The following is a 24,604-nucleotide window of genomic DNA, read 5'->3' as shown; positions in this document are numbered from 1 at the left end:
CTTCCGATCGGAACTCCTCCCTGAACCACCAGATCTCTCTCCTGCCGGCTGGAATCTTCCCCTGTAGAACATCCCGCCGTCGGACCTCAAAGCCCCTAGAACCGCCAGATCTCCCTCTTACCCGCTGGAATCATACATTACAAGCCCTCTTTTGCTGACAGCCAAGTAAGGGATCATCTCCTTCTATGTCTCGGTATCCAAACCTCACCTTTGGCTCCATCAAAGCCATGACAGATTCCTCCACCATCGAGCTTTCATCTGATGTTGTCCTTGATCCACCAGAGGATTGACACCTACCTCAATTCCTCCACAGATCGGAGGACATGAATACCACATGAATTTCCTCATTATCACCTACAAACTCAACGACTCCAATTTCCTTCAATGTTCTCAAACAGTTTCGTTGTTTGTCAAAGATCAGGATAAGTTCGGTCATTTCACAGGTATGATTTGTGAACCTCCAAAGACTGACCCAACATATGCAGTGTATGAAGTGTAGAACTTCATGTCATGGCTGATTAATTTCATGGAGACCTCGATTGGTCGTTTGTACCTATTTCTTCTGTTTGTAAGTGCCATATGAACTATCGTTCATGACATCTACTTAGATGTAGGTAATTCCAAACAACTCTGAAGTTTCTAGGATCCGTGATGCGAGACATGGATCAAAGAGGGTGACCCAGTACTACAACGACTTGGTTGTCTTATGGATGGAATGTGACCTCTACTATGACTACACTTATGACTCTCTTGCAGATCTTTCCCTGTTCCAAAAATTTTGGAAAAAGATCTTGTGTTCCAATTTCTGACATGCCTGAACATGCATCTCATTGAAGTCTGCGGCTGTATACTTTGTCGCGATCCCTTTCACCTGGGCAACATTCAACCCGAGCAACATTCAGTGAAATTTTTCATGAAGAAAGTCAGAGATTTGTCATGTTGGCAATTCTACTACATTAGCGAAGCCTTTAGCCTTGGTCTCCAACAATACCCTATGCTCTACCACGTTGTCGTGAGCCAATCACTCCACATGTGATTTTTATCATAAGCCATGTCTTGGAAGCTCCACGGGAAACCGACAAATAAGTCTTCGGCTAAACCTTACGCTGATAAAAGTCTCATTACAACATCAGAATCCACAACAATTCAATCGACCCCTACTTGGACTATCCCCGAATCAGTAGACTCCATCAACAGTGAGATGAAACACTTGATTAAGCTGCTTTGGGCTAGTCGGCTCTCCTCCAACCCATCAACCTCTCATGTTTGCCAAGGTAATATCTATATTACACTCGATAATTTTGCTTCTCTTAGCTTGTGAATTATTAGTTTAGTGTCATGGATCACATGAACGAGGTCCTCATTTATTCTCAACGTATTCTCTTTGCTTCAGGAGAGATATAATTAAAATTGCCGATGGCTCCTGTAATTCTATTGTAGGTAAAATGTCGGTTGTACTTGTAGTCGGACTTACTTTGGAATCCGTGTTTTATGTTCCTTTGCTTTAAGTGCAATCTCTTATCAATTAGTAAGTTAACATGTTATCTTGATTTGGTTCTCGTTTTTTCTCTGATATTTGTCATGATTGAAACTACTAACTAGACAACCACACTTTATTTTTTCAAGAAAATGACATAGATAACATTAACATTCAGTCTCGTAGTTGTAGTTTTTTCCCTTTTTACTACATGTCTAATTATGCTTTTACATTGGTGTTTAGGCCAGTTTTCATTATTTAAAGCATTTGTACTTCTTGATGTTTACTGATAAAAAATTATCCTCTTTTAAATGTGAAATTTGTCAATTAGTTAAATATTAATGTGTGTCATATCCACCCCATCCTAACACTCCTTTTTCGCTTATTCATAGTGATTTATAGGGGCTCTCTGGAGTGACGAGCTATACCAATAAAAGATGGTTTCTTACTCGAATTGATGATCATACTCGTATGTCTTGGGTCTATATTTTAAAAGATAAATCTGAAGTTGCGGCCATTTTTAAAAATTTCTACTCCATTTTAACCCAATTCAAAACAAATATTTAAACCCTTTGAACTGATAATGATCGTGAATACTTTAACTATATTAGGAGAATTCTTGATGAGTAAGGGCATTCTCCATCATAGTTCTTGTATGGGTTTCCCTCAACAAAGCGGGGTAGCCGAGTGGAAAAATAAATATCTTCTTGAAGTTACTCATTTCATTATTTTTCAAACGAATGTCCCTAAATGATTTTAGAATGATGTCATTCTCACCGCCAACTACCTCATCAATAGAGTTTCCCACAAAAATCTACAACTTTCAGACCCCATTATCCGTCTTGATGTCATAATTTTCTACCAACCGATCTTTCTCCACTTTAGACCCCAAAATTTTTGGGTGCACGACTTTTTTTGGAACACAAAACCAACTCATAGTAAACTTGATCTCTGCTTAATCAAATGTGTCTTCCTTGGCTATTCCGCCACTCAAAATGACTACCAGTGTCTGAATCATTCCCTTAATAACATCTATTTTAGAGTCAATATCTCTTTTTTTTTGAAAATGTCCTTTTCTTCCCTTAAACTACCTCAAGTGAGGGAAAGCTTGATTTTTTGGACATTGTTCATCTTCCAACTCCGTTGAGCATTCCTTTTACGATCACGTTGTTCGGTGCACCTTCAGCACCAATGGATTTGCCACCAGCCAGACCAACTTCACTACAACCCTCTAACTGGGTCTATACCCATCGTCCAAAACACTTTGTTGAAACTCATTCCAATGCCCCTATCATCGAGCCAACTGCTCCACTGCACATCTTGGAATCCGCTTTGGATGAAATCCTTGAAATGATGCCTTTTACACATATGGGGTCACTTCTAATCCAAGTGAAGATGTGAATCTCCCTACTGAGGTATGCAAATAGATACCATCAAAACTCTATATCCCATGATGAAATACATCTAGTTCTACAACTTGTCTCCAACTTATGAAGCATTTGCTACTTTGATGATGGATCATTGTCTCCCATCCAATAGAAAAGCTACTTTGGCTGAGCCATCCTGGAAGGCTGCTGTCAGGGACGAGATGAATGTTTTTCGGCACAACCATACTTGAGATGTGGTTGATCTTTCTCGAGGAAAGAAAGCGGTGAAGTGTCGGTGGATCTTTAGCATCAAGTTTAACTCATATAGTTCCTTTGAACACAATAAAACACGATTGGTCATTAAAGGATATTCTTAAACTTATGAAGTTGACTATGAAGAAATTTTTGTGCCAGTTGCCAAGCTAATTATCTTTTGGGTCCTATTATCACTAGCCGTGAATCTGGATTAACCCTTTCTTTAGCTGTATGACGAGAATGCTTTCCTTAATGGTGATTTCACTGAGAAGGTTTATATATCTCTCCCATCGGGATTTGAATCGACTTCTTCCCTTGGCGTGTTGATTGCAAAAGTTCCTCTACGGACTGAAGCAATCCCCACGGGCTTAGTTCGGCATGTTTACACAGGTGGTAGTGGGCTATGGGTTTTCTCAGGCCCAATCTAATAATGCACTATTTTTTCGACATTCATCTAGTGGCTGTGTTGCCATTCTCATCGTCCGTCGGCGATGTTGTGCTCATAGGTTGTGATTTGTCATTCTTAGAGTCTCTTAAAGGCAACCTTGCCACATGTTTTGAAACCTTGCCACATCTTTTGAAATGAAAGATTTTGGTTCTCTTTGGTATTTCTTAGGAATGAAAATAGCCCAGTCTTCCTGATACATGTCTTTTTCAGTGCAAATATGTGATGGACTTATGGACCGAGACCAACCTTATTTTTTGCAAATCAGTTTTTGGCCCAATAGGCCCAAATGAGAAATTATTAGACGTTCACAATACCGTTCCAGTGAACAAAAACCTACTAACAACGCCTCGTGGGTAAGCTCATTTACCTCGCCCATATTTGCTTGAACATTTGTCATGTTGTGGGTATCGTTAGTCAATTTATGCATGACCCCTACGAGCACCATCTCATCGTAGTTCATCGGATCCTCCATTACTTAAAACGCACACCGGGTTCAAAATTATTGTTCACTGGTCACAACTCCCACTCTGTTGCAGCTTATACAGATGTTGATTGGGTCGGGTCCATCCATGATAGACGATCTACCTCAGGTTATTGGTCCTTCATCTGTAGGAATCTTCTCACTTGAAAAAGTAAAAAATTGTTTGTGGTTACCTGTAACAGTGCTGAAGTCTAGTGTTTCTCTATAGCTTTGAGGGTGTGTGAAGCCCTCTAGTTACGCTTTATGCTCACTAGGGGTGTGTGTATATCAGTCACTGCCACTTTGCAAATGTTTTGTGTTAATAAAGTCGTCGTTAGGATTGCTCACAATCCGGTCCAACATGATCGTACGAAGCATGTGGAGATTGACCATTACTTTATCAAGGAGAAACTTGAATCCTGGGAGATTTGTGTTCCGTTTGTTCTATCTACTAGACAAGTGCGTAATATTTTCACAAAGAATCTTTCTCGCTTATTGTTTGATGACTTTAAGTCCAAGTTGAACATGATTGACATATATGTTTTAACTTGAGGGGAAATGTTTGAAGGATTTGATTTGTTACCCTTCCTATTTTATGTTTTTTTTATCTCCAAATAATTATTATGAATTATGTATTTTCCTTTTCATGTTTTTCGTATTTGAGGACTCATATAAGGTGTATTTATATCCCATTTTCATACTAATAACGTATTCGATTGAATTCTCAATTCCTACAAAATACATAGGAATTGAATGATAAATATGTAAATCTTCCTATTATAAAATCACGCAATCCAAGTGGATGCTATAATTGATAGTAATAAATAGACAAATGGATAAAACATAAGTCATGGTTTAAGCAAGCATGATGTTGCTATTAAGCTACTTAGTTTTGCAGCTTTACTGAACAAAAATCTTAAATTAACAATGCAGTACTTTCATATTTATACAACACATATAAGAAGTTCTAAATAAGTAAATTTTCAGGTTCCCTAACAAATAACAAAATAAGCAACATCAACCAAAATAGATACTCTAATTCCAAAAACTTGAAAATGGTGCCCATCTTCCTTTGCATTAATTATATTGCTTTCGATGTTCTTTGAATACAACTGATGATAAGAAGCAAAGAGCATCAATTCCTCATCATGGTATGAAGGGTTCTTTGAAGAAAAATGATGTCAAACCTAAGATTAAACTAGAAGTGATCCTACTTAAAAGTAAAAGAGTAATTATGTTATCAAATGAACATCTTACAAGTATGCATTTTAAATGTTTGTAGGAATTGTTTGATACAAATCCTCTTTTGAATAATGTTTCCAATTGTTAAATGTATATTTTAGTCTTCATCATCTTGTTAAGCCTCATCCAGGCCTGTAATAATAATAATAATAATAATATTCTTACGACATCTTTGTTTGAAACAGATGTTAAACCAAAAATTTATCTTTGTTCCTTTCATTTGAACCATTACATGAGAGAAGCAGGTAGCAAGAGAGAAAGAGAAAGCGAGAGATAGGGAGAAAGAGGAAGGGAAAGGAGAGAAATATGCAAGTAAAACTTCACGCAGGGCGACATTTGAGTCGCTCAAGTTGAGCAAACGAGTTGTGTGTGAGCAGAAGAAGAAAGAGAAACGACTTAATTTCTTCAATCGGCTTGTCGATTGCTGCATACGGTTCAAGTGAGCCTTTCTTTGGACGTCTTCGATCAATCATGAGCAACAAATAGAAAAAGGAAGGAGGCAAGCAGCTCACCTTTTGTGTGTCATCGAAGGTCCAGGGCGCGGCGAGCAAAGCGGAAGGAACATGAAGAAAGATTGAGGTTTCTTGTGTGAGGAAGGAGAAAATCTGAGCCTGTAAGTTCCCGTCGAGGGGAAATTGTGCCCTGAGTGAAGGAAGATAGAGAAAGAGAAGAAAAAAGAGAAGAAGTGAAAAAGGAGAACAGAGGAGGAAGCGCTCAAGTCCTGTGCATAGGCAGGAACATAACTCAAGCCGAATTGAATTACATAGAAGAGGAGGAGCCAACATGTGTGGGTTTGAATAGTGTCGAGCATAGAACATTAAAAAATTTTTGGAGAAGTAGCCTAGTGACCAATGATGTTAGAACATTTTTTTTATTTTGTTACCATAATAATGAAATTTATTAGTAAGGAAAAACTGACAATTAAAGTATATGAATATTTAGTATATCTTAAAATATTATTGAAGATGATAAAATTTACTTGTGATCATTAAAAAGTTAGATTAATGTTTAATGACTGTAATTATATAATTAAATGCATTATATACTTTATTTTTGTTCACCTATAGGAAATAACAATTTGAAGAGTTAATTGCAACATCAAAAGTGAGGATTTCTATTTACACTTTTTGTATCATGTGAGTACTTATTCTTATGCTATAGTAATATTTTTGTTTCTTCTATATCAAATGCATTATTGTTATTGCCACTAGTTATATTGAAATCGCTACAAACTCATGATTTATGATTTTATTGATTTTTTTTAATAATGTTAAAATGATATATGTACTCATTATTATTTAGATTATCATAGATATTAAATGTTGTAAAGGTATATTAACGACTATGCAAATGAGAATGAAATAATTATCATAAGATGATAATTTTCATTGTATGTTTTCATGTGCTTGCTTGATTATGATGGAGTTCACCCTTTTTTTGGTACTAGTAGAAAATGTTAATTTACCCGTGCTGTAAATGAAAAATATTGATATTGATGCACTTTTATTGGTATAAATTTAGACGGTGTTTCTATGATTGTTGTTTACAAACTAAAAATATATTGATCCGTAAGCAATATCGTAAGACATAGTAAATATTTAAAATCACCTTCAATGATCCGGTTAAATAGTACAATTTTCAAATGCTCTTTAGATTGATTTACATAAAGTTTAACTGACATATATATTAGTTTCATTTTCATCATGTTATTACAGTTTAAGAGTATGAGTATTCACTGACTTTAGTTAGCTTAATGTTGTTTTAAAACATTTTAGATTTAATTAATTGATTAAAACATTATGGATAGAAGATGAAATATTTATCGAAGATGCATACAATAAAAAATTATGTAAATTTAACTATATTACTTTAATTATTTTCTTATATTGACTTTTTCATTATTAAAATGCTAGTTATGAAAAATGAATACAGAAAAATTTAATTTTCACCGTCAAACCGTCTATATCCGTCTTAGTCAATTCATTGCCTTAGGTTGGATCGTGATAAAAGTGGTATCAGAGAAAGGTTTATGATTAATTATTGTAATTTTAATTAAAGAGCTATAGGATAATTATAAAGTAATTAATAATAATAAAACTAAAAATTTAAGTTAACTTTAAGTAATTAATGTTAATGAAGACAAATTGATACACCATAAGTTATAGAAGGAGTTTGTTAGAAAATGAAGAAGTATCGTCTGTTGTATATGTGAACACAAATGCCCTGACCCAAATGATGACGACGATGACAGTTGATTTAGGAGTCCATAACACAATTGTTGGGAGTAATACAATTGATGTAGATATATAAAGATATTTTAAGATTTGTGTCCACCTTTGTTCAAGGGAACTGAAGATTCGCTTGAAACGGAGAACTGGTTGATGAGGATAGAAAAATACTAGACACCATGACATGTCCAGATGAAAGAATAGTACCGTTAGCTATATTTATACTAGATGGAGAAGCTGAGCGGTGGTGGTGTGGGCAACGTCAGGACATGTTAAGGGACATACCCAACATGATGGTAAACTGAGTTGATTTTGTGGAGCTTTTTAGAGAGTGGTTTGTTCATCTATTTGCTCAAAGATAGATGCAGGACAAGTTTATTAGATTGGTGCAGGGAGAGTGACAGTTGTGCAGTGAAGCATAGTTCACTGCACTATTGAGATATGCAATACAGGGGATCACTACTGCAGAGTAAAAATATTGCGAGTTTTTTTTCGGATTGAAGGATTCAATCAGATAGCCATTGGTGCCTTTAGCAATCAATGAATACTCGAGTAAAAATATTGCGAGTTTTTTTTCGGATTGAAGGCAATGAATACTCAGTGTTATTGGAGTGGGTTGGATGAGTGGAGATTGATTATCAGCTTACTCAAAAGCGAATGGAGATGTGTAAAAGGAAGAATATTGATGAAGGAGAGCATGTGGATCAATCAGAGAGATTTATGGGGAAGAAGCCCAAGTTCAACTCAAGTGGTTTTAGTAGAGGTTCTACTCAAAGTACTCTAGTCACTTGTCTCAAATATAGAATATAGCATAAAGGTAAATGTTTGATGAGCTCCAACACATGCTATTGGTGTCGCGAGCCCGGTCACATAACTAGATATTGCCCTTCACTTGGCCAGAAAACCTTGGAAGAATAGAAACCGGGTGGGTGGGCAAAGAAGGATAGAGTCAGTAACTTTATCTCCTACCAAAGGTCAACCATGACAACCAACTCGATCGCGAGTTTATACTTTTACTCTTAGTGAGCCTAAAGAACCTACTGTTGTGAATGTTGATGCTAATAAGGTTTAATGACTATTTTATTTCATTTTATGTTATGGAGACAACTTCATAGTGTGCTCTAACTTCAGCTATTGTGTGTCATTTTAGTTATATTATGTTGTGTTAGATGTGATGCTATCTTTTTTTTTGTTATCTTATTTTAGATAGTTGGGAAAGTTTAATTGAGCTATCTTGTATCATACATCTGCTTATTATATCCATTACTTATGTTAATGAATGAGATCTAGACTTCTTAATGAAAATTTATGGATAGTTCATGTTTTCCTGCAATGATTTGAGGCTTGGGGTAGACTAGCAAATTTCAATGACGAATTTTATATAAGGAGGGCAGATTGTGATAATAATAAAAACAAATAATAATAATAATAATTTCCTTACAACACCCTCGTTTGAACCAGACATGTCGTCCGTTGATGTTAAACAAAAAGCTTATCGTTGCTCTTTTCATTTGAACCACTACATGATAGAAAAGAGTCAGAGAGAAAGTGACAGTGAAAGATATGGAGTAAGAAGCAGAGAAAGGAGAAGCGTATGCAAGCAAACCTTCACGTAAGGCAAAATTTGAGAGGCCCAAGTCGATTAAAAGAGCTATATGTGAGTAGAACGAGGAGGAGGAGGAGGAGCATCTTTATTTCTTTAAGCGGCTTGTCGATGGTTGTGAGCGGCTTAAGCAAGCCCTCCTTGGACGTCTTCGATCAATCTTGGACTTCTTCAATCAATCTTGGACTTTTTTGGTCAATTGTGAGTAGCATAAATAGGAAGTAAGGAGGCGAGTAACTCAACTTTCGTGTGTTGTCGAAGGCCCAGAGCGTGACGAGCAAAGAAGAAGGAAGGTGAAGGAAGATTGAGGCTTGTTGTGTGCGGAAGGAGGAAATCTGAGCTTTTAAGCTCTCATCGAGGAGAAATCGGGCCCTAACTGAGTGAAGAAAGATGGAGATAGATGAGAGAAAAAGGAAAAAAGGAGGAGAGAGTAGGAAGCGCTCAAGTCCTGTGCGTAAGCAAGAACATACCTTAGGTGTGCAACCCTAGCCGAATTGAATTGTAGAGAGGAGCCAACTTGCATGGGTTTGAATAGTGTCGAGCAAAGAACATTAATGATTTTTCGGGAGAGGAACCCATTGAGCAATAAGGTTAGAACATTTTTTTATTATGTTACCATAATAATGAAATTTATTAGTAAGGAAAGATTGACAGCTAAAATATATTTATATTTAATATATCTTAGAATATTAATGAAAAGAATAACATTTACTTGTGATAATTAGAAAGTTAGATTAATTTTTAATGATTATAATTAGATAATTAATGTTCAAACTTCTGCTCAGACTGTGGCAAGTAGTTGGCCATGTTGGCAATCGTACTTGACAGTTGGTATTTGTAATTTATACTCTATAGTTGGTATTAATTGGCAAATTGTACTCGACAACTATACTTGATAGTTAGTACTTGACAAGTCGTACTTAGTAGTCTATACTTGTCACTCTGTACTCGATAGTCAGTAATCCGTCACGGGGGAATATATGAACCAATGAAGTGACCATCCTTAAAAGGAATTTATGTATTTTCTTATTTCATGAAATTGTAATAGAAATGTTAAAACTATATAATATTTTTGTATTAGAAAGTAGTTTTAAATGCTCTTTGGTTGAAATTATGTAAGATAATACTTTTATGCAATGAAAGGTGAAGCTTCTTGGTGGCTCGCGCCTTTGATTGGTTCATTAGAGATACTACTTGTATCGATATTTATATTATTATTCTTTGGAAAAAGTTTATTATCACTCTGCCTTGAGCCACGGCCATAATCTTTATCACACCCCCACTCCTATCTCTTTCTTTTTCTCTCATCTCTTTGTTACTTCTTGTTGTGGATGTCATGCAACTATCGATTCTTTCCCCTTTAATATGGCTGTATGAAATAATAGATGTGAATATTAATTATGCATAATAGATATTGAATTTCATAGCCACCAATCTTAAAACCAAAGTCAAATCTTATCCAAATATTTTAGGGAATATATTCTCCACATTTAGTAATTCACTCATGCCTCCTTCATTTAATTGTTCTATGGAATTGATCTTTTCTTAATATCTGGTTCTATCCACTTGCCCAAGAAAATACACATTCTCTTTCTCATTGAATTGTGCAATTCACCTTTCCTTGGATTTAGTCACACATAAGGGTTTTTTATTAGGACAATTTGCGACATGTTTTCAAATCGATGTCTGATGTTGATTCAAAAGACATTTTTCGAGTCAGATGAGTGCTGGGGCTCAACAATTGGTTTTTCTTTGTTGTTGAAGCTCACATGCTGAAAAGATAACTTCTTTATTGAATGGTTTTGACTTTTTTTTTCAATATTTTCGTTTCACTTACCTTTAAGAAGTCTTATATGGCTGTACCTTTTAATACATAAAGAGTGATCATCCGATTGTTTATAAATGACAAAATGCTCCAATTTTGTAGTTTACTTATTTGGGCTCAGTCTTCTATTCCTTTTTGTTTACATCTGTTTTTGCTTATGTTTCGTGTTTACCTATCCATTTAATACTCATTTATTGTATTGTAGGTTGGCGCATGCCTAGTAAGTCAAACTGGAATAATTTTGGGTAAGTTTTTTCCATTCTTTCTTTCATTTATTTTCCTGCAAAGGAGCAGCTGCTTATGCTCCTTTATTTTTTTTCTTTTGACCTGCAACGTCTAAGAAGGTTGAAGCTGTGAAAAGTGAGCAGTGCCCTATTCATATTAGTTATATCATTTTGGGACCAGATGGTTTGGTTTTATTCAATACCAGCTCAACGCGTCGGTATCTTTTGTTGCAATATAATGGAGCATTCGTCATTTATTCCGCTAAGCCAATCTTGTTAAGCTATGATTTCAATCATATATGGATATCAAGTTCAAGCGTCAGCTATCATGGCTGGTTTTGGGAACCAATAATGCCCACAATCAGTTTGGATCCCAAAAGAAGTACAACTCACAAGTGATCGTGCTTAGGCAAGGCATGTGCATGTTAAGCCGTGATTTCATAAGAATGGGAACTATCTATAGCTATATAGTAATAGAGTAGTACGCCAAAGTGGTCTCTTACTATTTACGTGGTGTCATTTTTGTCCTAGTGTCTATAAAAATGCCAAATTAGTTCCCAAACTCTTTAAATTGGGGCTAAACTAAATTGACACATTTATAAGCTCTGGGACTAAAATGGCTGTGTGTAAAGAGTTGGGCGACTACCTTGACACTTTTCTCTATAGTAATATGATCATACTGCAACTGTATACACGTGTGTGTGTGCCTATATGCCTGCAGGAGGCAATGAGATGGATTTAATGTGGAAGGATTAGAATGGAAAGGAGAAAGCTTAACTTCGTAGAGTGCTCAAAGTTTCCACCTAAACTCGAATTAATGCCAAATGCTTCTTTGAGAAGGAATATACGGCGAAAAAAAGACTCATAAAGTTGAATCCAAGTATTTGCGTTAAGGCTGATTATGTTGTTGCTGCAGCTTTTTGTAATGACGGTTTAATGATTTTATTAGATATGTATTCTGTACTTGTTGATAATGCTTTCAGAAGCACCCTTCTGTAAACTTGCTGAAGCAAATCCTACGTAATCTCGTGGATTTTGAGCTTTTAGCTTTTCAAATTAACACTCATAATGAAACTGTTGTTCAAAGGCAGCCTTGAGAATTCTATTGTTTTATTTCACTATTTTACTGTTAAAGGAATGATAAGAGTTTTATAATGTACTTGCAATTTTCCAGTACAAATATTTGCCACTATTGCCAAGTATCAACTCAAGTTTGTTTAATGGGTTTGTAGGGTTTTTATTATCTTAATTTTCTTTATCAGGAATTGGGTACAATGGATTTCCAAGAGGTTGCTCTGATGACAAGCTACCCTGGGCAAAGGTTGGCTCTTGAGATTACCCAACTAGCTGTGTTCTTATAACACATGAGGCTACTTTGTCGAGAAAAGACTAATTTTTCAACAGTGGAATGTAAAATTTCAAAATTTCCTGCACCTTCCAAAATGTCAAAATTATATTGCAGTCCGATTTAATCCACTTGAAGTAATGTTATTTTCTCCCTAAAACAGATGTCTGTTAACGGAGATCACTTGGAAACAAAGTATCCGTGAGTTGCTTTTTACTTTTCTTTTGGCCCTTTACATTGTCATTCTATTTATTTGTGTTTTTTTTTCCTTAAAATTTTAATTACTGATTTTGGATTACTATGCTAATATGTGATATTTCTGGCCCATGCCGTTTGACATAGAGATTTGATGTGTTAATTTGCATCTTTGTTTAACTTTGGAACCATAATAAAAGGGAATGGCATTTAAGAGTACTGTAGAAAGAGAATAATCAGAATTAACGGCGTGGTAACTTATGTAATTGTTAGACAATAGAAAAGGCTAATCTTCACGATTGTATTCGTTGGCTAATCTTACAGTTAAGATGATATGTGTCTGCTAAGGCTAGATTAAAATGCCAAATCTTAGCAATCAGATTGACCTGATAAACTTAATTATGGAATGCCATGTTATTATAGCACTGGTCATAATTTTTCTGACTTATTATTCACTTGGTAAATAATGCATTATATCCTTCTTTTAATCAAGTCATCACAAAACTGTGCACCTTTATGCTTTTAGATTAAAGAGTTGAATTCAATTTAATAAATTATTCTTAGAAACATGAATTGGACTGAGTTTAACTAAGATAAAATGTAACTTCGTAGCCATTTACAGTTTTGTGTGGAAATGTACCACATGCGAAATTCCTAGAATTATCCCTCAATTATTTTTATGAGGGCAATTTAGTCTCAAATTTTCAGACTACAATTTACTCCATTAACTATATAAAAGCAATCCAAAATGTCCCCTCCTTTAGAAATTATGATACAAAACTGATCTCAATTTAGGCCCTTGACTTACAAAATTGATCTCAATTTAATTCTTGAAGGATCCTTTTGGATCAATTTTGTATAGATGATTCACTAATTTGAATAAATATGCTACTTTAGGAGTGCTTTGGCTACATGTGAATAGTCTAGGGAATATTTTGTAATTTAGCCCATTTTCTATTAAGAGGAAGATGCATTTATTAAATGTTCATTTGACTGGATCAATTTTGTACAATCGAATGGCTAAATGCAAAAAGTCGGCGATGAGCTTGAGCAATTTTTTTTGGAGCGATTTTCTTCTCTCTTAAAGAATGACTAAGGTGTTGCATTAATTACTGTACTATCAATTACTTAAGTATGTCACAAAGGGTTTGTTATTTAAAAAATTTGAAGTTTCTCATCTTGGCTTTTACAAGGCACCGATGGATCCGACAAAGTATTTGTTTGGATTTGAGGTCGTGATGGTCATTCATCTTTATCAACTTTTTGGATTGATGAGTTATGCACATGTGTCGGATACTGATACGCTCCCAACACATGTTTAACTTTTGTCGGACATAGTCAAAACATGTCCAATTAAAATCATATTAAAAATAAAATGGACATGGTGAATTAAAGGTTTATAAAAAGTTATTTTTAAAAATAAATTTTATATTTATTTTCTTACTTAATACCTAATTTTCTCCCCCACTTTCCCTATCACCCGTCTATCTCCTTTGATCCGTTCCCTTTCTCTCACTCCCCCGACTACCATCTATGGGGTGTTTGGCTGTAAGGAGAATTTAAGTTAAATAGGATTTAGTAATTCGGTAAATTTGGATTTATTAAATCTAAATATCATTAAATTCAAAATAATATTTAGTTCAATTAAGGTTAAATTCAGTTAAATTCATTTGAGGTGTTTGACATAAATTCATTTCAAATGTTCTTTCCCCACGATAAATTCGTTAAATCCAACTAATAAGTGGATTTTGTAAATCTAAATTTAATAAACAAACTAGGTAAAAATTGGATTTAACTTAACTGCTGATTTACCTAACTTATTTATGGTGTTTTGTTGGATTTAAGTTAGATTTAAGTTAAATCTAACTTAAATCCTGTTAAAATTATCCTACCAAACATAGGGTTTTGACTCTCCAACTTTTGATGCATCCTCTCCTCTCTCGACATCGACACCCTCTCTTCACTCAATGTGGACGTTGTCTGCCCTAACCTCCATTAGGTGCAAGTTTCTCTCTTGATGAAAGTTTTCTTGTCAATGAAATGGACATTTTTAAGTGTGTTTTCAGTGTTTGTGAATCCTTAGAAATTTTTGTGCATAGAATCAGACTTCAAAATATGCTCTAAAGCAATAAGAAATATTAACATCAAACACAGGAAAAGGAAAAATTCAAAATAAAAAATAAAAGTAAGGTGAGTGGCAGTGCATAAATATAATCATCATTTCTTATCTACACTTGCAGTGAAACCTCACTACCGCAACACGCCATGAAGCCTTTTTTTTCTTGGTCATCTTCCAAACTTTAACTAATGCAATTGTGCGTTCAATTGTCAGCATCCCATTAGCTACTTTTCTTTTTGTTTTTTCTCACATTATCTATACTTTTCTATATTAAAAAAGTACAAAACAAGGGCAGAGAACCAAATCCTCTTTTCCTAATTTTTCCATCATCTTATAGAAGGTACAATAACGAGCTCATCACTCTAAACAAATCCCATTAACATATTGTATGAAACAATGAGTGGAACTTGTGTGCTTTTCTTCTTGACATGTCGGGGAATCTCGTGTGTCTCATTCTTGATGTGAAGGGTAAGCATTGTGTGTATGTTTCTTGGTACAAGGAGGAAAATTATATTGCACTTGTTAGTTTTTGTATGTGGGTAACTCTATGCTTGCCTTTTTCTTTTAATGCGGTCGATTTGAAGATCACTCTATGCAAGGGTGATGCAGAAGTGTCACTGAAATTTCCTCTAAATTTGCTTACAAAAATAAAATAGAAATAATTGTCAGGAAAATGACACGATAAAATTTGAATCGAGTTAGTAAAAATAATATAAAATGAGAAAATAAATAATTTTAAAATTATTGTTGTGAGAAAATGATGACTCTGTACAATATAAAAGAATTATATGAACCTTGATAGATTTTCAATGAATACAAGCTTTGCCACCTTATAGAATGTTAAGGACTTGAAATTGAATATGAAATTTATCACATAATTCATTCATTTATTAGAGTGGATTTTTCTCTATGGAACATGTTTAAGCGCTGACAAACAAAATCTGGATAAAATACAATCATTTCAAGAATATCTCATAACTTTCAAGGCATACAAATATAAATAAATTTGTAAATGAACAAAGGTAACATGTTTGTGTTGCAAGTGACTGAAATACAATTAAATGAACTCTAACTGTATGCACATTATAATGATAGTTGCCCTATCAACAAAAGCACTAAAATTGAACTTACGCAATTTTAACAGTGGATGTATCACAAAACAAAATGCAAATTAAGGCACATCAAAAATAGTGTGCTTACTCTAAAAAATGGGAAAAAGTTTTCCAACCTGCTAGAAGGCAAGCTTTTATGTGTTTTCGACAAGCAAATGTTCTTTACATTAACACAAACACAAGATAGTAGATGCTGCCACCAATGCACAATCAAGTTCAAATCTATGGCTCTAAAAGTTAGACTATATTAGTGAAAAAAGACTTAAATTCCTTACATTAAACATAAAATTTTATGCTTGAAATCTGTTGAATTTTCTTTTTATTTAGCTTGTGTTCTAAGAAAAAAAAACAGATGGGTTAATTTCTCAATAATCAAGAGAGAGCTTATATCCATAAGGTTGGAGTTGGCACAGACTGATGTATGGGGCCCATCCTCAATTTTTTAAGGGTATTCTTGTATTGCATTACTTTGATTGAATAAATATGATGTGTTTATTGCTTTTATGAAGCGGAAGAACTTGAGAGTGAATAATATTGGAGACAAGATATGTGTATATGATCTGCCAATGGTAGGAAGTTTGACTCTATAAAATTCAAAGATTACTATGTTGTTGAGATTTGTATCTAGTGTAGGATTTTATTTGATTTATTTATAAATGTTGTAAGGTTCTATATAAGCCAAATCATTAATAGAATGGGTAACTTTTTCAGAGCAATTAATTCTTTATGGTATCAGTGCCCCAAACTCTAGCCTTGTTACAGTGAGCTACGATCAATATTGTGAAACTACCATAGGTTGCGGCTTACCAGTGTGAGGAGGGAGGATAGAATGGAAGACGAGAAAGACGGTAGCTTCGGTGGTCCCTGTGCGCTGCGATCCTGTTATTGCTTCCGTCACGGCTTGCTTTTGTCGGCCCTAATTTTTCACCTGTTCGCATAAGAAACAGAGTGCGGCTTGGTGCCTCTGGAGCAAAGCAGGGAGGAGAACTACGAAGTCTGAGAAGCAAGATTCTCATTCATTCATCTGAAAAAGGGGAGTGCGGCTTGTTGCTGATCGCGACCTTCTTGCGAAGTGGAAACGAGATTGCAACGTCACCCGAAGGATACAATCGCAATTAGAGCTAACTGAGAAGGCAACCAAGGGACTGCTGCGTACGAAACAACGTGGACTTGCGGCTCAGAAGTTAGAAAGGCAACAGAGCAGGGCTTTGTTTCTGGAGTTCCACTTGAAAACATGGAGGTGAAGGATTAAAGAGGTTGTGGTTTTGCGTGCGGGATAGAGGGGTTGCGGCTTCATACGGACTAAGGCAAAGCGGATTGTATGAACTTTCAGAGCATGATGATGACAATGACTATCCCACAACACGTATGGGGGCACGTAGTGTTGACAGCTGCTCAATTGATTAACAGGATTACTTCAAAAGTGTTGGAGTGGAAGTCTCCTTGTTAGATATTGAAAAGAGGCAACAGTGAGATCCTTCCATTGAAGATATTTAGATGTGTATGCTTTTTGAAAGACAACACACCGTTTGGACGGAAATTGGATCTCAGAGCTGTGAAATGTATGTTTGTGGGTTATTCTACTACTCAGAAGGTTATGTTTGTCGGAGCTTGATTGAGAAAAAACTCTTTGTGAGTTCGGATTTGTCATTTAGAGAGTTTGAACCATACTACACTCTGAATATGGATTCACCCTTATGTGACTTAACGGACACTGACTGAAGATATGAAGCAAGAGAGAGTGAGTAGTAGTGGTGATGGAGTGGTGTAAGTGGGATCAATGGCATGCCCTGTAATGTGGGATGAATCAATTAACCAGACGAAAATCGAGGAGATTGAACCCAGAGGTGGTGTGATTCAGGCTGAAGGTGAACTAAGGGTGTATAGACAAAGGAAAAAGCAAACTGAAAGAACAAAGTTTGTTGTGCTAATAAGTCCCTTGTCTCAATCTTCCCCAAGTCTTGAGACACCTACACCATCCGCTTTTGATTCAAACCTACCAGGTGATTATTTCTACTCCGTCCACTCCTAACCTCCAATGTTAAGGAGAGCCTCCGTAGCAATGCGGGACATCATCCTGCTCATTTTGGGCGGGAATTTGACATTGCGAACTTTATTTCTTATTCTAATATATCACGTTTGCATGGAGCGTTCATTGCATCGTGGACTCTGTCTCTATACCAAAGTGTTGGCGCTAAGGAGGATCCAAAGTAGAAGGCTGTCATGTTGGAGGAACTTGGTGCTCTCGAGAAGAGTAAGAAGTGGGAGCTCGCGTTGCTACCAACAGGGAAAAAAGACAATCAGGTGCAAATGGCTCTTCACAGTGAAGCAGATCTTAGAAGAAAAACTTGATCGCAACAAAGCACAGTTGGTTGCTAAAGGGTATAGTCAAACGTATAACATTGGCTATGATGAGACATTTGCACCAGTGGTAAAGATGAGCACATTCAAGATTCTTTTCTCTGGTTGTGAATGGTGGATAGAGGTTATAACGACTGAATGTGAAAAATGTGTTTCTTCATGGGGATCTAGTGAAGGAGATGTATATAGAGATACCCTCAGGCTTCAGTACAAACCAAATAGTAGGCAAGTATGTAGACTGAGAAATACATTGTACTGTTTGAAACGGTCTCCTCGAGCTTTTGACAGGTTCACGAGAGCAATGGTAGGCATGGGCTATCAGCAGATCGATGTCAACCACATGTGTTTGTTCGACGAAATTGTGGTCACACCACTATACTTGTTGTGTATGTGGATAAGGGAGAAATTGCGTTGCTAAAGACAAAATTGGGCAAAGAGTTTGAGATGGACCTGCGACAAATACTTCCTTGGAATTGAGGTGGCTCGTGGAGCAGAGGGGATTGTCCTATCTCAGATGAAGTATTTGCTAGATTTGCTCACAGAGACAGGCATGTTGGGATGCAAGCTTGCAGTTTCACCATATGATCAGAAGGGAAAGTTGAGTGCAGAGGCAGAAGATCCGGCTGATTGAGAGAAGTACCAGAGGTTGGTAGGTTGTCTCATCTATTTGAGTCACACGCATCCATACATTTCATTTGCATTGTGCATGGTGAGTCGTTATATGCATGATCTTATGAAGAGTCATATGGACGCAGTGTATCAGATTCTGAGGTAGCTGAAGAGTGTAACACGGAAGGAGTTGATCTTCAGGAAGAATGAGCATGTAAATATTGAGGGCTATTGTGATGCTGACTGGGCAAGCTGTGCAGATGACAGGAAGATTCTTCTCAGGATATTGTATGTTCGTATGGGGGCAATCTAGTCTCTTGGAAGAGTAAGAAACCATCTGTAGCAACGAGGTCAACAATAGAGGCAGAGTATAGGGCCATTGCCGAGATGATGTGGCTAAGAGCCTTCTTGGTCCAGCTCAAGGTAGATCAAGGAACTTAAATGAAGTTGTGGTGTGACAACAAGTCAGCAATCAACATTGCCAACAACCCGGTGCAACACGATAAAACCAAAGATGTGGAAATTGATAGATTCTTCATCAAAGAAAAGTTGAATAATGGGGTACTAGAGCTAAGTCATATAGCCACTGGAGAGCAAGTAGCTGACTGGCTCATTAAAGGACTTAGTTCATTAGATTTGTCTGGATTATGTAACAAGATGGGCTTAGTGGATATCTTTTGCCCATCTTGAGGGGGAGTGATAAGATTTGTTTTTTTTTTTTTTGATTGGTCTAATTGTAAATAGAAATTATAGAAGAAGTCTAGGGGTTATTTGTAAAAGGTTTTGTAGGCTTTATAGAATCCCAACTCTTGAATGGAAAAGAATTGATTCCTTAAAAAAATTCTTTACTTTTCAAACATAGGAAAAGGTGCTTTGTTTGTAAAAATTAAAATTTTGGTGTGAAATAAGTAATGTATAAGAATTCGGTGCTATGTATGTATATTTCTGTTTATTTAATTTTATTTGCGAAGGAACTTGGTCAAGGATATTGCATTTTAAGAAATCTTTTATTTATTTATTTATATCCTCTATTCCTGAGAAAATAGGCGACTTGTTTGCGTGATATTTGGTTTCTCTGGCAGTTACGTGGTACATGCTGAAGTTAATGCCATCCTGAACACAAATCATGCATCCGCTGCTGGACAGGTTAGTGCGTAAACTTTTTTTCTCTAAATATCTGAATTGATGTTTTTGATATCTTAAAATATAATATTTCCATTCACTTATTATTGAAGTTAGTTTCTGAATACCATAGTGATCCATTCATTCCTAATATCAATAGAAAGGCCATATGAACCTAATTTTGAGGAGGACAAACTCAAGAAGTTTCAAGAAGTCTTTTTCCCCAGCTTAATTGACTTCAACATTCGGCTAAATCTTCCAATCATCAAAAAATTTTTTAGCCCAAATTTATGGATGAGAGTCAACTACTTGGTATTTCTACGTGCACTAGACGAAATCCAACGCTCAAATATGCCTTACCTGTCTCCTCATGTGACTGTGTTTCTTATTAGTCATTACTCCTCTCAAACAAAAGCTTTAAGCTATTAGGGAAAAAGTAAACTGAATTTTATGCTTTATGAACATCAATCCAGAAACAACAACCATTAACCACTAAGTAAGTGCAAAAGAAATCAAGCATTATAAAATTTGTGCTCATCTTGATTAAAGCCTAGTCAACAAGAAAGTGAGAAGTTCATAAAGGAAGCCACAATTATGAATGTGTAATAGAATGGTTCATGTACTCTCTTGTTAAAACCTTTGTACACTCTAGCTTAACAAAGAAAAGGAGAATCTACAAGTTTCTCAAAATAAGTAGGAGAAAATGAATCGGGAGTTATCAGAGATAATAAGAGAAGATGATAAAAAAATAATAGAAAATTACTACTTCGAAAGATTCTCAAAAGAAAATTGGTTTGTCGATATGATATTTTGAACTTTTATACACAAACTTCTAGTGATTCTCTTCTATGTCTTTAATAGAAAATTACTACTTCGAAAGATTCTCAAAAGGAAATCGGTTTGTTGATATGATATTTTGAACTTTTATACACACACTTCTAGTGATTCTCTTCTATTTCTATCTCATCTTTCCTCTTCTCACTTGTCTCAATTCCTTTTCAACTCCTTAACAAAAAAACTGTAGATTTTTATGCTTACATGACAATAGCTTCTATACATCAATCTAACTAATTCATCTAAATAATTCAAGAAAGCTTATGCAAAATCGTCTAGCACATTTTTTGTGCTTACGCACAAGAAATATAATACCTACTTGCCATGTCATTCATGTATAGATATTGAGTTAATAACTAATAAATCTTGCTTGATCGTCTCATACGTCCGTCATGGCTTCCTATACTTATAAATTATATGGGAATTTGTCTATGATTTTTCATTTTGATTGATGTTTCATTTGCCGAAACGGCAGTGTTTAAAGTAATCCATCAACTACCTTTCTTGCAGAGACTATACGTCACCATGTTTCCTTGTAACGAATGCGCCAAGGTTATCATCCAGGTTATTGCTGACAAAAATTAGAGATTCTTTTTCGTTTTTTACTTCATGAATGTACAAAAAACTAATTCTTTCTCATATTTGCATTTTTTTTAGTCAGGTGTCTCAGAAGTCATTTACTTTATTGAGAAAAGATTAAATAATTCAGAAGCTATGTACGCTGCCTCTCACAAGTTATTATCATTGGCAGGCGTTAAGGTACTATTTGCTTTCTATTTTTATGTTTTTGGGAGACTTACATACTTACCATCCAATTCCCATGTATTGACATATCAGTCACCTATACTTCAATTGTTCCTACAGACTATCGACGTATTACAAAAACATAAGAATTGGGTGTATGTATGTATGTAAAGGCCCTTTTTATTTTTTATAAATGTTCTCCTTTCTTGGCAAGGTCTGAAATAGTGGATTTTTTTAATGACTATTCAACTTGTAGGTTAGGAAACACCACCCCCAAATGACAGAGATAACACTCAAGTTAGAGTAAGTTTAAAATGAAGGATATTAATCAGAGAGTTAAATTGTGTGGAAATATATTATTATGCAGAAATTATTGTTTTGTTTTATATTATATTATTTCAACATCTGCTGGTTTTGAAGTTTAGGTTAAGTAATATTATTGCTTGTGTTGCTTGTTAAAATGATAATCTAAAAATTCTTGCTTCTGTGTACTCTGTGTTCTTCTGTACAATAATTTGAGAATGAGATCTTCAATTCAGGTGTTGTTCTCAAATAGCTCATATTTGAATCATTCGTTAAGTGAGCTAAACGCAAATAAATTTTTTAAGCTTGAATTATAAACAAGTCAAATATTAGTATTCTTTTGTTCAATTGTAATCGACTTGTTTTTAACTTGAAATAATGAAATTATATACCCCAGCCTGTTGATTGCATTCACGGTATAAGACCCCTCAAATCGAGGGTTCGAATCTCCTCTGGCATAGTTGGCTTTAAGGACTTGGTACTCGAATTGTTAGGCATATTAAGAGTTACTGGAGGCTCTTATAATAACCTCTTATCATTCCTTTAATATATATATATATTCATAATTTTGTGATCATGCGGTTTATATTTTTTTATTTCAAGCCGATACGGACACATTGAACACGAGTCAATTTAAAACAATTATTTTTTAACGAACTGGCATGAGTCAAGCTTGAGCTCGCCCAAACTCGGCACGTTTATAGCCCTACACTAATATCTCATTCTCTACATGAATTCTAGAGACTCCGCCGTAATCCTTGTGAAATTCCATTTGAATTTGATCCAAACAAAAATTTTAATGTTCTCTCTCTCTAAATAAACTACTGAGGTAAGCATGCATAATATATATAGATATATAGATACATTCATTTTGATGAAACATTGAGCTATTCCTAGCTCTATTCGAGTAGTATTTCAATACTTAGCTAACCGGTTTATTTCAATCATATAATAATTGATGTGATTTTAGAGCATCTTCAATCTAGACTTCAAATTCACTTCCCTATTCACACTTTATGTTACCTCTTTTTTGTTAGATAGAAGAATAATATCTGAAAATATTTTATTTATTTATTTGGGCACATTACTAGCTCGTCCGATCCTTAAAAAATAAATTTAAATTTTGTAAATATTAATAAAATATTAATTTTGATGTTTTTCATTGTACCATACAATATGTTTATTTTTGTATGTTGTTCTAAAAAATTATTGATGATTATGGTTTTTAGTTTTTGTTATTTTTTTATTTTTTTTTATTTTTTTTGTATTTAATTCTTTTATAAATTTTTACATTTTTTACCTATTATTTTAATTTATAAATAATATGATAATCATTTATTTTTTTTATTCTTAAACATGCTTTTTTCATCTCTATAATATTTGGATTATCTATTTAATATTTATTTAATTATGCAATTAGTATATATATATATATAATAATATTTTCACATATTTTAAAAAGCACAAACAATTGTGGTGAGAGTTTATAAAACATCTATTCTTTTTTTTAATTTTAAACCATGTTTTGATTTAAATTAAAACATAATAAAATAAAATAAAATAAAAATAAATATGATCCCAAATATACCCTTAAATGTTAGACCCCCCATGTTTAAAATTGTGTGATGTGGGTGCGCCTTGAGATTTGCTTCAGCAATTTTTATAAAATTAGAATGAGGTTTATGCTTGATTATCTTAGGGGAGTACACTTTGCACAATTTGAGGTGCCCCTCATGATGCACTTTATCCCCAAAGAGTGTCAAATTTTTTAGGCTATTAATAATTTTAAAAAAAAATTAAAATAATATCTATATATTTCACATATTAATTCTCATATCTCACACATTAAATATTAATAAATACAACAACAACAACAACAAAGCCTTAATCCTTTTTTTTTTTTATGGATATTTTTTCCTTTCATTTATTACTATATTAAATAGTAATAAATGGAAGGAAAAAATAATATTCATAAAAAAATTATGTGATGGCTATTAACGTAGTTTTTATTTTAATTAATATTTTTTAAAAAATAAAATAGAAGATACTTGATATTAAAGACATGGAGGAATTGGAGAATATAAATATGACTAAAGATAAGGCGCAAGATAAAGAATTTATTATGTTGATTCTTTTAATGAAAATCAATTAGGTGAAGAGTGTTTGGGACTTGTAAATTTAAAAGCTAAAATGTTGATTACTTATTATATTCCTGTTAAAGTAAGTATGATGGGAGAAAATTTTATGTTGAATTTATTTGATTGGTACTTAGAATGTTGTTATATAAAATTTGAATGTGCTACTAGAGATGATTTTAACAGCTCTAGTGACAACAGTTAACAAATGAAATGAAATTAGTAAAGGGTATATAACCACTTAACAATGAGTCATTTTGACAGCTCTAGTGACAACAGTTAATCAATCAAAAGATGGCATCTCTTGATATAGTCCGACATAAATTTTTATCAAATTAGATCACTAAGTTTAGACCGAATATCAATCCAATCAGTCAAAATAAAGCAAACATTTTCTTAGGGTCCGTTTGGGGCAGCTTATTTTTGTGCGGTGGCGTTTTGAAAACGCACTTGAACTGTTTGGTTACCTTGAACTGTTGGGTTAACCTGTGTTTTGACAACTTTTGCGTTTTCAAAACGCTGAAAACAGCGTTTCCACACTGCTGCGTTTTCAAAACGCTGAAAACAGCGTTTCCACACCGCCGGTGGCAGCTTTC

At 34.6% G+C, this 24,604-nt stretch overlaps 1 protein-coding gene across 2 annotated transcripts in view; it reads left to right on the top strand.

Moving 5' to 3' along the window:
- Positions 1-21,955, top strand: part of LOC110024832 (deoxycytidylate deaminase) — a 23,498-nt gene extending 1,543 nt beyond the window's left edge. The window contains exons 3-9 of one of the 2 annotated variants that reach the window (XR_002294059.1): positions 11,111-11,150; positions 12,392-12,450; positions 12,638-12,675; positions 19,953-20,016; positions 21,337-21,390; positions 21,488-21,585; positions 21,827-21,935. Coding sequence is in view for 1 of the 2 variants with exons in the window: in XM_020725004.1 (XP_020580663.1) it covers positions 11,111-11,150; positions 12,392-12,450; positions 12,638-12,675; positions 19,953-20,016; positions 21,337-21,390; positions 21,484-21,585; positions 21,827-21,877 (408 nt within the window). In the remaining variant the exon portion in view is untranslated. Of the gene's footprint in view, positions 1-11,110; positions 11,151-12,391; positions 12,451-12,637; positions 12,676-19,952; positions 20,017-21,336; positions 21,391-21,483; positions 21,586-21,826 lie in introns of both variants that reach the window. The other variant, XM_020725004.1, reaches the window with a different exon arrangement.
- The last annotated feature ends 2,649 nt before the right edge of the window (positions 21,956-24,604 follow it).

The sequence above is a fragment of the Phalaenopsis equestris genome, unplaced genomic scaffold, assembly GCF_001263595.1.
Source record: "Phalaenopsis equestris unplaced genomic scaffold, ASM126359v1 Scaffold000276, whole genome shotgun sequence".
NCBI classification, from domain to species: Eukaryota; Viridiplantae; Streptophyta; class Magnoliopsida; order Asparagales; family Orchidaceae; genus Phalaenopsis; species Phalaenopsis equestris.
The sequence above is the reverse complement of the archived record's forward strand: the minus strand, read 5'-3'. Positions and strand labels throughout refer to the sequence as shown.